The sequence below is a fragment of the Dromaius novaehollandiae genome, chromosome 7 (assembly GCF_036370855.1).
Source record: "Dromaius novaehollandiae isolate bDroNov1 chromosome 7, bDroNov1.hap1, whole genome shotgun sequence".
In the NCBI taxonomy this organism is placed as follows: Eukaryota; Metazoa; Chordata; class Aves; order Casuariiformes; family Dromaiidae; genus Dromaius; species Dromaius novaehollandiae.
In genome coordinates, this window is record NC_088104.1 from 19,831,195 (window position 1) to 19,848,129 (window position 16,935).

General features: G+C 40.6%; 1 protein-coding gene across 3 annotated transcripts in view; it reads left to right on the forward strand.

Annotated features, from left to right (window-relative positions):
* Nucleotides 1-11,101, forward strand: part of TANK (TRAF family member associated NFKB activator) — a 29,139-nt gene extending 18,038 nt beyond the window's left edge. For 2 of the 3 annotated variants that reach the window (XM_064514844.1, XM_064514847.1), the window contains 4 exons: nucleotides 615-691; nucleotides 2,856-2,974; nucleotides 4,628-5,211; nucleotides 9,555-11,101. In XM_064514844.1, the coding sequence (XP_064370914.1) occupies nucleotides 615-691; nucleotides 2,856-2,974; nucleotides 4,628-5,211; nucleotides 9,555-9,725 (951 nt within the window). In that variant the 3' untranslated portion in view covers nucleotides 9,726-11,101. Of the gene's footprint in view, nucleotides 1-614; nucleotides 692-2,855; nucleotides 2,975-4,627; nucleotides 5,247-9,554 lie in introns of all 3 variants that reach the window. The other variant, XM_064514845.1, reaches the window with a different exon arrangement.
* The last annotated feature ends 5,834 nt before the right edge of the window (nucleotides 11,102-16,935 follow it).

A 16,935-nucleotide genomic window follows, 5' to 3' on the forward strand; every position in this document is an offset into this window, starting at 1 on the left:
AGCTATTTTGACAGAAATCTGATTTAGAGCATGTGTGACCTACCAGGTTATCTGGTAATGTAAATCTAATGGATTTGCAACTTAATGACTGCTTATAGTAAAAACTTCACTTTTTTTAATACCTAGCATTGCCTTAAAACCTATGTAATACTAGTGTAAACCACAAGGTGGTAGTCAAAGTTAGTAACTTCTTTAAAAACATAACACAACTCCTGACACATTAGCTTTTGGTATGTTTGTTGAAAATGATAGTGGATAAGTTGATTTTTGTAAGAACTAAAATATCTGAATATCTCAGTAACAAGCTTATACACAATTACACATAATCTGAATTGCATGCAATTAAAACAGAATTATAGTGAAGTAATATTCTTAGGACCAGTTTCCCTTTCTTTCAAAGAAGAGCAGGGAATGCTACACTACATGTGCTAAGTTAAACTAAAAAAAGGTGTTTCAGTCAAGCAGCATAAAACAGCTTTTGCCATTTTGTGAACGTTTTGAGAGCTTCTAGAAGGATTAGCTGAAGGATACTATGACATTTGTGATTCATATCAGAGTGAAGAACAAAATGAATATGCTAACATGTGATCCATACTTTCATGTTTTACTTTAAGGTGAAAAGTAAGAAAGTTGTTCCAGATAAGCATGAGTTATCTCTAGGGATCTCTGGTATTTCACCTGTGTCTGAAAGGTAAATATTTTTGCAGCATTTTTGCAATTTGCTTTTCATTATCTTTTTTGCTACAAAATAGCTATTTCCCCCTTCTTTACATAGTAATTTGAAAAAAAAGGGAGGAGGGTCAAAGAGGTAGTGTGGGGAAGGAAATAAAGCCAGTGAGCATATGAAACCATAGCTGGGGCTTTGCAGCAATGTGGGGATAAGCAGGGAGGAAGAAAAATAGACACTTGGTTCAGCACAGGTTTAAACTATATGGGAAACAGCAGTGAATTTTAATGCTGATTTGGGGGTAAGCATTAACTCCCCTGCGTTAAGTCCCTTCAGAACAGGAACATACAACCAAAATGAATTAACTGATGGCAGCACAGCATAGATGCCTGTTGTGCTGCCAGGGGTATTATGATGGTCAGCATGAAGAATTAATTCTTGGCCTGATCCATCCCAAATGGGAAAGTTTGGATCCAGTTTTTTTCTGTAAGCTGAAGTTTCCCATCCCTTGCTATGACCAAGGGAACAAAAGCATTTCTTAAGCAAGTATTCCCCCTTCTGCCTGTATTTTGGGAAAAGCATCAACCAAAGTCTTCAGTTTGCATTTTTCATGGGATAGGTAGTAATACCACTTTTAACAGCCTTTGCTGAGGTCAAGCAGAAGATTCTCAAAGGTGAGGCTGGGAGAGTATTAGGGAAAAGTATCATACATTCTTGCTGTTTTTATACTCTTGCCTATGCATCTGCTTTTGGCCACTCTCAGACATGGTATAAATGAACTAGATGAATCTTTAGTCTGACTCACTAAGACTATATGACAAAAAGGAGTGGAAATAAGACTGTGATAAAGACTGTTTTGTCTTTGCTGATTTATATCTAAAGAAGAATGAAGAACCTTTCCCTCCTCTCAAATAACTCCCTTACTTTACTCCTTTCTTGGAAGGAGGTAGGTGACTGGGAAAACTAGTAAGATTATGCTATCACAAATGTCTAGCAAATGAAAGTAGATTGATCTAATCATATGTATATTTTAAAGCTTTGATTAGAAATTTGTAGTATGGCCTTTTTTATTTTTAATTTCTCATTCATTGAAACGCCTGAAAAATGATCAGAACACAAGTGTTAACAGTAGCAACTTTAACTCCTTCTGTAGATGTTTCTTTTTTGAAATGAGATCCAGATATAGATTTGTGTCTTTAAAAAGAGAAGCTCAGCAGAAGTAGGAACACAACTCATGACACTCCTGATTTCTATATGAATAAGCAATAAAAAGGAAAACGGCTCATTGGATTAAAGAAAAATCTCTTTTGAGCTACTTTGATAGAAAGATGCAAAAGAGAACACCAATCCAGTTGGTCCACAACTTAACTTTTTCATTCTTAAATAAAGTTCATTTTATGAAATACAAAAAGATTGCACTTAGAAATATAGTCAGTAAGTTTATCAAAATTTCACAATGAAATTTTATGGTTGAATCAATAAACTGAATAATCTGTAGTGCCTTCAGGCAAGCAAAACTCACACTTGCATGAATAGCTATCTTTACCATTCTTAGTGCTTATAACTAAGTATTTCATGGAGACATGATACTCTATAGAAGATTATAATAAAAAGACCTCCAAAAATAAAAGGAAAAGGCATATGATGCTGTATAAAGCAGAGAAGCAATGAGTTCTCCAGCCCCTCTCCAAAATGTCAGGTAGACAAAAGAAGGAAGGAGCAGTAACAGATGCCCAGGGTGTTCCTTCTCCTGCAAAGTCTGAAGTCCACAGAAAAAAAAGGAAAACAATTAATGTTTGCAGCAGCACCATCTTATTTTCCCTAGAATGAGATGGAAGCAGTATCTCATGAAAGATAAGCTGTTTCACTGGTACTAGAGGGAACTGAGGGAAATGTAAAGGCTGGATGTTCTTTCAGTCCTTGCAACGAGAGCCCAAAGCTTGCGTGTTTGTGTCTATGGTATGACTAAGCAACTCTTTGACTATGTTTTTTTTCCCTTTTCTCTTTGCTTTTACCAAGGAGAACAAAAATGTATATACATATGTTGAGGAAAGATGTATCCAAGAAATGTAGCTTACACTATTGTTTTCTCCGGTTTGTGGGTGTGACTATAAAATTGAAGGCCATGAAGAGCTGAACTGGTTGATGCTTTAATTTACAATTTTAATTTACAATTTTGATCTTCCAGGGAGAATCTGGAGACTATTTTCCAGGAGATGAAAGAAGAATGTCATCGAATATGTATGCTAGCCAGAGAACAAACAGACCAACTGAGTAAATTTAAGATAAAGCGAGAACCTGAGACTGGTAATATCTTACTTAAGCTCTTATTGTGATTCAACTGTTTGAAAGCTTTGCTTTATATTTGAAAATACTGTAAATTACACATACATAGAAGTACTTCTACTGTTTACCATCTGCCTTTTTCAAGTCTGTTCACATGGTGCTCAGTATTTTACCAAGAAAACGCACCGCTAGTTTTGGCATTCTATGACGAATGCTCCAAATCACATGCTGTAAAAGACAGTCGTCACATCAATGGCTCCCATAATTGTTTTGTCCCTTGGAGAAAGAGGCAGGCACTTACTACATGTGATAACCCATGATGTTGTGTGAGTGACAGCACTTACTTTTAATTTAACTGTCAGTTCAAAAAATATCTGTTATGAATGTCCCTAGCCCCATATTTGTTAGAAGAAAACTGGTGGACTGGGGAGAGTCAGAGGACTTATTTCCTAGACTCCCTTTTGCAGATCTGTAAATACAGTTTTGTTATATGGGACAGGAGCCTAATCCAGCACTTCCTGAGAAGACAGGAAAGACTTGGTTTTTGTGGCAACTGGAAGAGGTCCTGAAGGTCCATTTCAGCTACTGCTTATATTGAATATGATGTTCAATAATGTATAATGGCTACTATGGCCATTCCTACCAGCTTTTCTTGACGTTAGGATCAGGCTCTAAGAGGTTTCAGAAAACACCTGCCAAACTTAACATGGTTGAAGCAAAAGGCACTGATTCCAGCACTTGCCTCTAATTTAAGTTATGCCATTACTCAAGTTTCTTTTTATGTGAACTGAGAATGTGTAACCTGTGGCTTCAACTGGTTATGGCTGAACTGTATTGTTATATTCTGAATGAACACTACCAAACTGTGTGATTTGGGGAGGTGGGGGGAACTGGGGGGCCTTGGCAACTTATTCCAGACTGGACTTGTTTTTCATTAAATACATGCCTAGCTCAGCTATGTGAAAAGCTATGTGTGATATAAATTTAATCTGTTCGATTTCTGTTAGTTATCTGGCCCACATTACTACAATATCTGAGTGATGTCAGGAGGCCTTTGTACAATAAATGCACACTGAAGTTATTCCCTCACCTGATTAGAAGTAATTCTGTATTATTTTTGTTACTAAAGTGCCCTAAGTGTATGGGGAATTCTCAAAACCCAGGGAAAATATGGTCCCTCTTCTGAATAGTTATACAGTTGAAATGTTTATCTAATTCAGAAATCAATGGGAGTTCAGCACCTGAATACCTTCTAAAATCTTGCTTATGGTGCCTAGCATGTTGTTGGCACTGTATGAAATAGTTTCGGTTCCAGCTTCTATTTCTGCCAGAACACTTCAGTAAATATATGCAAGTATGTGTTAAGAGTATGGGACAACATAAGTTTCAATAAAATGGAAATGTTTATAGCCATAAATCAAAAAGAAATAGAATTATTAGAATGGAATGATTTACTTTTATTTCCGTTCTGGTAGTTTCTGTGTCAGAGCTAATGTCTGTGAAAGAGAAATGTGCCTCAAATTAACTTCAAGGAGAAAAAATAAAGGCTAAAAGGCCAAGAAGGAAAATCAAAAGCCTCTCAGGAAAAATGCTGCAACACCACCCCCTGCACACCTTAATAATTATTTTCAGATGGATAGTTTAATGTTTTCTTCTTTCTTTCTTTCTTCGCAGAAATACAGTTTTCCATGCCTATACAGTGTACTGATAAAACTGATGAACAAGCAGAAGAGCTTTTTAAACCTCGGGTTATAAAGGATATAAATAGAGGTGCATCATGCATCACATCTATCACACCAAGAGGAGTGGGCCAAGATGAGGACAACAACTCTGTAGAATCACTTTCTAAATTTAATGTCAAGTTTCCACCTACAGACAATGACTCTGCTTTCTTGCAGAGCACTCAGGATAAACCAACAGTTCCTTGTACTGGTATAGCTGAAAACATGCTTCAAGATCATCATTTTAACCTGGAGCACAGAGACCATGCTGTTAACCTCAGTAAATTGGAATCTAACTCATTTGAAGCTCATGGAGTTGATCTCATGACCTCAGTTTTACAAAACTTAACTGCTGTTGACAAAACAAACCCCCCAAATCATGCAAACATGCCCATAGAAAATACCCGTGACAAAACATGTTTAAAAACAACAGACACCGGTCTCACATTTGTACCTAAGCACACAAACCCCACTGTACCTGAAGTAATTTTTTCTTCCTTGGAAGCTGCTGGGACAACCATCAGAGGTCCTCATCAGGTATCTTTCTATTTCTGCTGTACATTTCAAAAAAGGTAACGACTCAGACAAGTGCTTTGCAAAGTCTTTGAGATAGGATTAATATATTCTGTGAGGTATCTGACTTGCCCGAGAGCATATGTTTTCCCTAATACTGAAGTATGTGTACAAGGCACTTTTCCAGTGAAATAGGGCAGGAATTTAAGCAGATGTAAGCACTGTATATGCTTGCACAAGTTTCAGGCCATGTAGATAGTAGATATTAATTGCTCCTATATCTATTTCAAAGCTGTCATTAATACCCTAAACTACCCCCTAGATTGCTTTCTTTCTACCCTTGATCTCAGATTAATAGGGCATATAATTGTTTTAATTGTTTTAATGTACAGCAGAGAATATGACAAATAGACTAATTAAAAAAAAATAGATACATACTTCACTGTGGAAAAAAATGATCTGGTCTTCACCTAGATCTGAGGTATAAGCAGCACCCCACTCTTTCCCTCTAAGAAACTTGACATTAAAATATGTTATGCATATTAAGCAGTCAAGTAGGAAATCTTTTTTAATAAATAAATGGGAATACACTAAAATACTGAGCTTATGTTTATGTAGGTACTTCGGGTGTGAATTTCAGTCATACCTATTTGAAGTTCATGGGAGCTTCTAAAAGCAAGGTCTGATTGCTGGCCACTCAGAGAAGCTTTTAAGCAGGTTCTCACAATCACATCTCTGAATATTTTGCTGATTATGCCTCACATCCTGTCTCAACTGAAATTACTGGCAAAATTCTTGTGGACCTTTATAGACTCAGATTTTTTTTATATTTTTGTGGCTTTTCTCACTCCTCGTGAGAGAAGAGATTTTTCAAGCAAGTGGTGATATTTAGGAGTTCTGGATTTGGAGGATTTTTACTATTTGCATTGATGTGGTTTTGTGTTCTTTGCCAATGATAAGGTACATGCAGTGAAAGAGTTTTATCTCTCAATTTTGTCACTGCATGACAAGCAAAACTAGCATTTGGAAAGCACTTGTAGGACATCCTATATTTGATGATTTCCTCTGCCAAAACCTACCCAGTCTAGTTTAATTTTCTCCTGTAAACCAGTTTTGGATGGAAAGTTTAACACATGGAAACTCTGCTGTCCTTCATCATTTTATTTTAAACTATAAGGCTGATTTTTCAAAATATATTTTAAATACCTATTTGTAATGTAGAAGATCTCAATTCTATACTAACCTAGTAACTGCACTTTTATCATGCTTTATTTTTCATTGGATCCTCAGTTATACTCGTGACTGAGTTAAACAAATTAAACCATTATTTTATTACTGGTAGAATTCCTGTGGAGCTGTGAAGCATTTCACTCTATTGCTTGTTACTCTTCCCTTTTTCTCTGTTCTCTCTCCAGCTTGTTCTTTTACTAGTTAGTCTGTGTATTCATTTTTCAATAGATGGCACCCTGCATTGTGTATTACAGCAAGTGAAACAGCTGGTATGCGATTATAAATTGATAGGGGAGTATGCAGCTTAAAAAGTAGAGAAGAACTGCTGTTGAATAGCAGTCAGCCTTTAGGTTTGATCATTAATATTTCTGCAGAATAAGGAAATAAATTTAGGTCCATCATTTAGAATGGAAATGATCTATTTTGTGCAGAAAATGTAATAATGCTAACATTTGGGGAAAAAAGGCAATGAGAAACTGTTTCAGTATTTGTAAGTTGTATCTATATAGCACTGTAGAACATAAAGAACATTGATTAAAATGTTGCATCTTATGTAGAATGTTTGAAACAAGCCAATTTTACTTTAGAAACCATATACATCTGTCTATATATATTTAAACACACTTCACCTTTATTTAACTGCCTTCAAAAGGTTATGGTGCATATTTTTCTAAAGAATAGGCTTCAGCTTTGGACTTTTTGCTGACTATTGTGTCAAGGATGGGATTCAAAGATCATATATATGTAGAATAAAATACTGATGTTTTTAAGAAGTTACTTGCACACATGCCCTTTTGACTACATTAACCTTAGTGAAATGTATGCATAATACTTGTTCTTAGTATTTTTACCACCTTTTTAAGGGGTAGTTACACTGCTTATGGTTTCCATCATCCCTGCCGTTGGTGAAGCTTCAATAGGGAGGAATGAGTTACCTGATCTTTTTTCCTAGTGTAGATAAAACTTTCAAGTATTTACTACATATGTTAACTTATAAAATGGAAAACCCCATAAATGCAATAGATTTGGCAACAGTAAGTTCTTGGAACTGCTCTCAGTTGCTGTAATAAATTTAGCTCTTTCCTTCTTTGTGGATACTAAATGTGAAAACTCAGTACTGTTTCCTTAGGATGTAGTAACTTCTTAAGAAACATGTGACTGAAAAGAGCAGCAGTTTAAAATAAACATGGATATTAGTGGACATATGATTTTACAGACTGCTGTTAACTGAGACTTGCACTTATATGCATTTGCTTACTGGGTGTTCACAATTTGAGGGGGTTATTTCTACCAAAAACATTTAATAGGGATGTTTATGATTTTAAAAGCAAGTCACTCGTCCATGGATCTTAATCCGAGTATTAACTTTCTTGAAAAGAAGCATTTGCTTAAATATATTCCTATTCAGAAAAACATTTTAAGCACATGCTTAATACTCAAAAGGAAGAAATGGAAGTTAAGTGCCTGCTCCAGTGTGTTGCTGGATGAGTGCTTCCCCATGTTGTGTTTCTAAGATTAGAAATCTTATTATGTCCTCAGTAGAGTTTTTACAAGAATATTTTAGCTTTTTAAAAATGGTATTTCCTTACATGATGTGATATTAAAAAGAAGTAATTCTAAACACATTTCTGCAGGGATATTTAAGCGTGTCAGCGTCTAGATAGATTTAATATGCAATTTACACCAACAACATACAATAAGGAGACTCTCCGAGCTGAAAAAAGTGGTGTGATTGCACTTAATTACTAATTAGTCAATTTAATCATATGGATTGCTGACCATAATGAAAGACAGTAAATCTGCTACTGCTATTTGATAAGCTAAACACTGTTTAAACATGGAATGGACAGGAAATTGACTCCAAGAAGTTGTAGCTGGTTTAAAAAATAAGGATTAACCACTGTGAAAGCCAGGTTAGCTGTACAGTGAGTTACCATGGGAAGAATAAACAAAAGATTCCAACCATTTGGTCTGATGAAATTTGAATGAGAGATGAAAATTAAAACTCTTGGGTAAGTATAGATAGCAAGGAATTTAAAACTTCAAAAGAAACTGCTTTCTAAAGTATTCTTTCTTGCCTTTCCAAGTGTGATTGAGGCAATAGAGAGGAAGCTGAGCCAGAAAAACTGTAGGGCTCTCTCCTCTCCTAGGTTCCATCCCCACATAGAGCTGATACCAGCTTGCTGCCATTCTGTCTGCTTTGCAGTCACAGCAGTATGCAGTTAGTTTTCAATTTACTCGAAACCTAGTCTTCCTGGCCATGTAACATAATGATGTATTTTACCCTGTGCTGCTAATATTAATGAAACTTATTTTTTAACTTTACTTTGAAAGCTGATAGAAGACATTTTGATTCCTACTTGATATCAAGCTATATAATTAGTGTACCCTCTGACTTATAGTATGTCTCATGCTGAAGAGTCTACAACTATGTTGTCAGGTAAACAGACTTGCTGGCTTTACACTGACTGATTCAGGTACCAAGAACAATACAGCTGCAGAAACCAAATTTAGCACCATTTACAGACTTGCCTGAATGCATGGGCAGATATTCAGATAGCTCTATTAAGCTGATGCTGTCATGGCAGAATGCATCCCAAAACTGAGATTATTTAATATATATTTACACTAAAAGGCAGTCAGACTAGACAAGTAGCTTAAGCCATATGACATTGTTCTGCTTATTTTCTCAGTAAACTGAAAACTAGATATGTACCAGTAAGAACAGAAATAAAGTCTGTTTCATATTAACTTTTTACAGTAAGCATGTATTTTATTCTAAGGTAAAAATGTTTATTCTTATTTCTGTTAAATGGCTATTATGTATTATGATTTCTACAATAAAATATTGAAATGTTAATGAAAAGCCTTAGTATTTGTCATACTGATAGTAGATTTTGTTAACAGCAGTATTTATCAAGAATAGGTACTAGAGCATTTGAAATGTTTGCAAGGATAGTATGTTTGTGGAACTTAAAAAAAAATCAAAGTCCTCTCTTGCTTTTCTTAAACGAGAACTTTCTAGTTATGTCTCTGGTCAGGTACATATAAAGTACGCTTAGTTTAAATAGGCAGGTTTTTTTTTATAAATGTATTCATGGTAAACCACAGCAGTAATCATTTTCTGTTTCTTTTAGCTTGTTTGGCAGCCTCAAGACAATGTTTTGCTGGCACAAGCCTATACAGACTCTGAACTGAATCAGTGTGGAATATGTGAATTCTGTCGAGAAGTTTTCCCACCATCTATAACATCTAAGGAAGATTTTCTTCGGCATCTGTATTCCCACTTTAAAGAAGTACAGTCTTAATGTATGAGAATTGATTGGATCACTGTTTTTGCATATATTTGATTTTTTTATTCAGTAGATATGCTAAGAATTTAAGAATTAAGACTTTTTATAGCAAGAACTCATGACTGAAATTGTCTGTCAGATAAGCACGTTTTTAATTGTCATCTGACAAGGTAAAATGAAACCGTAAGTCACTCAGTACTGTAATTCACATTATTGCTTGTCATGCTTCAATATTACCTTTGAGATTGATGTTACACGCTGGTTTGGGGTTTGGTTTGGGTTTTTTGTTTTTGTTTTTGTTTTTTTGCAATTAATGATTGCCTGAATAACCCCAAAGTCATGATTATGTGCATGAATACTGATTTTTAGGATCGAGACCTTAATCTGGGAAGACTGGTGTAACGCTAGGATATTTTCTCGGTAGCTACTGACAGGATTCTGTTCTTGAAGTAAACAGGGAGGAGAAGTAGGGTCTCATTTTGAATTTCTATTATAAAATTGCCAAATTTAATTTACAATAGTGTACCTCTTAAATCAGATTCTTGTAAAGTCAGCAAAGTACCTGAATGCCAGGTGTGCCAAAATTAGGATAGGCTTGTTCACTGGTAATAAAAATGATTATCCCAGATGAACTGTTTACTAAAGAGATTAGTCAAACAGCACATAAATGACCCTTTTGCTAATACGTAATGGTAGCAATTTTATGTACATCTGATAAATATTGTTGAAAGATAACAACTTTGTTAAGGTACCTTTCAAGCATATACTTCTCTAGCATATACTTTAATGGAAAAGGATATATTGGTATCAAGGATGAAGTGAGAAAAGTGTTCCCTAAAACCAAAAGTATCAAAGATTAATTACCCTTCTTTCTTGTCTGCTACAAAGTATTGTTCAAATCTCTTATGGCCTAGAGGAGAAAGGGGAAAAACCTATTCAAAAAACCAAATCTACGTGATGTCATTCTTAACTTGCAAATATGCCTAGTAGCTTTCTCAATGCAATTTAAAATTAGGTTTAGTTGAAACATTGCATTCTGATAAAGTTGCACATACTATGGATTTATTGGGTCCAAATTTTAAAAGTGGGTTTTTTTACTAAGCAATTTAAATTAATGATAAAGGGTGACTTGGACCTTTTTGCATTTGAACTGAGTATAGTTTTCAGTCCAGATATTTGACAGTTAGCATTAATATTTTTATAGCAATAAAGCACAACACTTTTTTTCTTTTTAAAGATTTGTTTGCAGGTGACCTGTTTCCGGAGCAATTTACACCTGCATAATTTTTAGAAATAGATTTTTCTGCAATTATTTACTCTGTTTTAAACCTCTTATGTTTGTGACTGGCTGTCAACAGAGTGTACTGTAATAAACAGCAGTTTACAGTGCATGTCTGCTGCATGACCTGGAGAAAGAGTTTGTTACCATTAGCAGCTCTAACCGCTTCCAGGGCTCCGCACCGAGGCGGACGCGCTCATCGGCGGGCGCGCAGTGCGGCGCGCGCAGTTCCTCCCCAGCAGGCCGGGCTGGGGGCGGCTCCGGGCAGAGGCAGAGGCAGAGGCAGAGGTTCCCGGGCTGGGAGGAGAGCGGGGATTCGCACATACCCAGCCAGCCCGACACTAACGCGACTTATCCTCTGAGCCGTGAAATGCGCGCCCGGGAGCTCACGTTATTAAGAGCTGAACAAACCGCGAATCCCCTTTAAGGAAAATAGCGGCGTCTCCCCCCGCCGCCACCCGCGCTGCCGCCGTGAGCGGCGGTGCCGGCACAGCGGGGAGCCCCGCGCCCGGCCGCGCTCCGCTGCGCGGGGCAGCGCGGGGCCCGCTCTGCCTGCGGCCTCCGCTGCAGCCGGGGCAGAGCGGGGAAGGGGAGGTGGCCCGGGGGGGGACACAAATCCTCGTCGACCGGCAGAACCAATCCATGTCCTACTAAGAGCCTTCCTGCCGAGGGCGACGTTTTCGGAATCTGTTTAATTCTGTGGGTTTAAAACTGCTGCTGCCCGAGGGCGCCCGGATAGGCTCACCGCTCAGACGGCGGCGAGGGTCTGAAAAAATCTCCCGCTAAGCAGTTGTGAGCGACTTGAAGTGGGAGGTGAGTGCGGTCCCTGAGTGGGCCCCGCTCTCATACAGCTTTCCTGGAGGAGGCTGCTGCTGCCAGCAGGGACATCTGCTTTATTACACTCACCAGAGGAGGTTCAGTATTCCTCCCCTCCTCTCCCCCTTCCACACAAGCTCAACTCAGCAGAGGAGGTTGAGTCCAAATGGGAAGTGGGATTTCATTAAAAAGAAATCTGGAGGGAGGAAGTAGAACTGGAGAGGAAAGAAAGAGCAGCAGGCTCCTGCCAAGGTGTCCTGCCGCATTCCTGCCTCTCCTGCCTCTCTCCGCGCCAGCGGGCTCCCTTCGAGGGTAATCTCGGGGCTGAAGCTGCTTTCGAGGCAGCTATGGGCTCACTTGCCATGCCTTCCCATGAGACGAGAAGCCCCACGTTTATAGCCAGTGTTCACGGGAGCTCTAGTTCCGAGCTGGAAGCAAGGAGGGGGACGGCTCCGCTTCCCCGTGCTGGGGGCCTGGCGGGGCGCCGCGCTGCCGCAGCGGCTCCGTGCCGCGGCCCCGGAACACATGTAGCTCCTCTGTCTCTCCGGCTACCTCGACAGCTGCTCGTACCTCCAGTAATTAGACTGTCAGTGCTCGTTAGAGGAGAGGAAAACGCTCCTATGACAGATTCCACGAGTCCTCTGTTTTTTAACATCTCACAGAAATCACCAGAGCATTAATTGAGATCTCTTATTTCTCCGGAATCGGGAGAAGATCCCCCTGCCATCTCGTTTACTCCCGCAGCCCAATGAGAGCTCCCTTCCGACTCCCATGAAACGCACTTAATTTACTCTAAGAGGCTCAGGGAAAGTTATCTTCCTTCCACACCTACCCAGGGAAGACAGATCTTTCTGGCCATGTGAGCTAAGTTTTAAAATCCCCTCCCCATATTGCTGAATTTAACTAAAAAGAAAACGCGGTATAAATGCAGCCTTTCCTCCATTAACTGAGCGGAGGAGTCGCGCCTCACGCTATCATTCCCCATCCGAGATCAGGTTAATTCAGAGGAAGCTCAGGAGAGGCTGTTCCCCCTTACGAACAAAAGCGCTGTAGGATCAAGCCGAGATGCTCCTACCCCCACCCATGGTTCACTCAGCAGATGAGACTCAGAGGAGGCGATTTCTTTTCCTCCCTACCGTACATATCCCTTTCCCCCGCAATCATACAAGGTTAACTCAACAGAGGAGTCTCAATCCAAATGGCAACTGGGATTACATTAAAAAAAAAAAAAAAAAACTGAAGGAAGGGGGAGAAAAAAATCAGAAATAGGGAAAGAAAAGAGAAAAAGCAGCAGGCTGATTACGAGGTGTCAAAACTGCCAGGAGCAAGAAGGTGATAGCAATCAGGGGTGAGAAGAGTGCGCCATTCGTGCGGGGCAGCTAATTATCCGTCTCATTTGAGAAGAGCAGCATTCGAGGCAGCAGCGTTCGCCTGCTGAACGGTGACAGATTGGCGCGGAGGAGAGGGGAGGTGTTAAAACAATGGAGCCGGGCTTGCGAGCGCTGCTGCATGCTAATCAGCCCGGCCTCCTTCCTTCCTTCCTTCCTTCTCTCTCTCCCTCCCTCCCTCCCTCCCTCCCTCCCTCCGCCTGCCTGCCTGCCGCGATCCCTCCTTCTCGCCGGCCGCATGGCGAGCCCAGCGCAGTCGGGCCCCTCCGCGGCTGACGGCAGCCCTCCCGGCACAGGGGGCGAGGCGCGGCGAGCCGCAGCGGGCCGCCAGGCGGGCCAGGCACCGCCCGGGGGGCTCTAGCAGGCGCACAGAGAGCAGCGGCGGATTTCCCCCGGACCTCGCCCGCGGTGCCCAGGCACCCAGCAGGCCGTTAGTACCTCTCCCCGCAAGGGGCAGAGGCGAGGAGCTCCTCGCGCAGGTCCCGCGGGTTCCTTAAGCACACATCCTGCCCCCTCTCCCCCGCGAGAGGACACGCGACAGCGGGCAGTGCCGCTTGAGCTCCTAGCAGAGCCGCCTAGTACGAGACAAGGAACCTAACGCCAAAGCCCCAGGCCAGGCCCTCAGAGGCGAGGGAGCGCAGATCTGCGCCGATTACTGCCGGACTCCAGGGGCTCCGCTGCCCTCCTGCTCTGTGTACAGCGACCGAAGTCCAGAATGCTAAGCAGGTTTTAGGCAAGTTGTACGGCCTCTTCCACCGCTGCCTTGTGCCTCTCGGATTGCTCGGCCTTGCAAGTTTGAACCGCCGCACGTACCCGGGCTGCACCCAGTGAGGGGGCACAAAATAGCCGGCCTCCCCCGGAGCACGAAGGCTCCCGTCTGCAAACGGTGCGACAGGATCTGCACCCCTACTTCCACAGCAAAGGCAGCTTGAGGCAAAGAGAGGGGAAAAACGCTTTACTCAGCGTCATTTTGGCCCCAGCTCTCACAAAGTCCGCCCGCTGCGGGATTCCCAAGGCAAAGCCCGAGCGGGAGCGCCAGCAGCCCGGCTACACAAGCACTCCGCGCTGCCAGGGAGAAGCAGAGGAATGAGCGTTGGAATGTTTACTCTCCAATATTTCTCAGTTTCCATTCCATCCTGCCCTGAAAGATTTCTGATTACTATACACTTCAAAATAGTATTTATTACAGATTTACATAATCTGTATGCTTTATGTTAAGGGAATAACACATTGATGCTGTACTCTGAAAGGAGTTAATCCGAACTATGTAATGTCTGCTCTAACGGAGTTCCAGCTAAAACATACCCTTGCTCCCTGGCACTGACAAGGCAGGCGTGCCCGAAAGGCACTGTCCGGCGCACCAGACGGGCGGCCAGGCGAAGCCAGTGCTCGCCTCCTGCACTGCCAAGGGGCTAGGGAACAGCACTCTGCAAAATTAAACGACGTGCGCCTCCCTGTAACCTCCCGTTTAATTTAACAAGGGTTATTTCAAATAGCAGGACCCTGCTTTACGACAGAATTCGTGGGGGTGAGCAAACAAAGAAAGGGATTAAACCGTTTTAGGCCTGAGGTAGGCAACATAACAAGCCAGGTTGAATACTATTTAAAATAGATCTCTTGAGTGTATGTATGGCTGGGGGGTGGTAATAGCGTTTAAATTTTGTTATTCTAAGTCTGTCGTTGAGTGTACTTGATGAGATTGTCCATGAGCATACAGATGGTGAGATTTTCGTGCTTCTGTGGCATACTGACATCTCAGGCTGTAAAAATAAATTCCCAGATCGCTGCAATACCTAGGAAGTAGAAAAATCCAGTCCACCTTAATGCTCAACATCGGATTGCTTTACGTTTAAGAGACATTGTAATACTAGATACACAAGTTTGTGTAAACCGAGAATACTGATTTAATGGATATACACTATACAGAAAAAAATAAGATAACCTCTGTGCCCTTTTGTAAGCATTTTTTTCTGCTTCCGAATTTAGCAATATGGTGGATGGAGATGAAATCTTGCCCTTTTTTGCTATTATCTACAAAGATTTTGTTAAAACTTTCCACATAAGGATGAAGGGGGAAACTAATAGTTGACTCTTTGTTAGGTTAAGTTACTTCTCTGAAAAGATTCTTAGATCGTTTCTTCATTTCACGTAATTTTCCCAGTTGTTAAGAAATTATTGTATCTATCACGATGATTTATGCTGCAAGGAAAAGACGTGTATTGGCATTAAAGAAGAATGCTGAGATATCTTCTTGACTGTCATAATCACTTTTTGCCTGCCTAAGAAGGCATAGCGTGGACCGGTCTGTATATCAGCCTCTTCTGCCTGGAAACCAACTCTGATTTTGCTCGTAGTAGTTGGGGTAGGGCATCCCCATTGGTGAATGCTTGGCTACAGAATGAATACTCAAGGTGCTAAGATTTATTAAGGTTTCTGAGCTGACCGAATTAACAATTTTAAATAGATATATATAGCAGGATGATATGGTGAAAATGAGCTAAAAGAAAAACATTTTGCAGAGACAAGTATATACTCTCAAAAAGGTTTAAAATATTCAATTGGTGAAAAAATAACTACTTGTAAAAACGTGTGTATTTTCATTATGCTTAATTTGCCATTCAAACAAGTTTTTCTTAATAAGCTCTATTGTTTCTATCTGTTTTGTGAGATGTAATACGTGTGAGACAGAAAGCAGACCCGGAATGTGAATGAGTCTTGTTTTCCCTTTCTCTCTTTCTTTCTATCGTTTTTTTAAAAAACAACTTCTTTATTCATAGAGATCTTTAAGTCAAGAAAAGAATTGATGGAAGGAAAGTGGCATGGCATTCCTGAGGTCATGATCTGAAAAGATGAAACGTGAAATATTATCTGCTGGTCTTTTTCCGCATCTTATGTCTGTGCAATATGAAAGTCTCCGTAAGCAAAACACTCTACGGTTAATAGTTATGTTTTCGCTCTCAGCAGTGACATAGGCTTTGTCAGGTTTTCGCTGTTTGCATAGTTCATTAAAATACTTTAATCAATGACTCATTGTTTCAAAAAATCACCACACTATCACACGAGTAAAAACATCTATATCCTCCCAGTCCTGCAGTGTCAAAAAGTATAGTCTCTCAGGGCAAAAGGTTACGGAGCCTTCATAAAGGTTCCCCATCTGTCATCAAGCGCGACATCAAGCCCTCTAGGTGCTGTGAAAATGATTTTCTCCGGAATTCTCCAGACCAAAGATGCCATCCTCTTAATTACAAGCATTTGAGATCAGGAACACCACTGAATTCCCTGGAGACTCACAGAAGATATGCAAAAATAATCTCTTCTCTTGCTTGCCTGCCAGGGCTTCTGTACCTGCCCACAAGCTGGTCGGCTCATTTGCTAGGTAATGATGGATGAACCAAGGCAGCCTGTACAGCTGCATTGCCACCCCTCCTGACATTACTGATACACTGCCATTGTAAGCATCTTCTTTATAATTGACCGTCAGCGAAGGAGTGACAAATAACGTTCTATTTATTTTTGTATCGATTAACTGCCCTTCTCGCCACCACAAGGCTCCTGTACAGGAGTTACTCACATTCATGGGATAACGGAATGAAACAAGCCGTTGAGATCGCAGACTGTGAGACTGTCAGCGTATCTGCTTACAACAGGTGCCCTGCAAAACCACACAAACTACTCGTAGGGTCAGTATGCATGCAAAGGAATAGGCGTGCAGACGGCGTGCGGAGCCCAGCCTTTGTGCGAC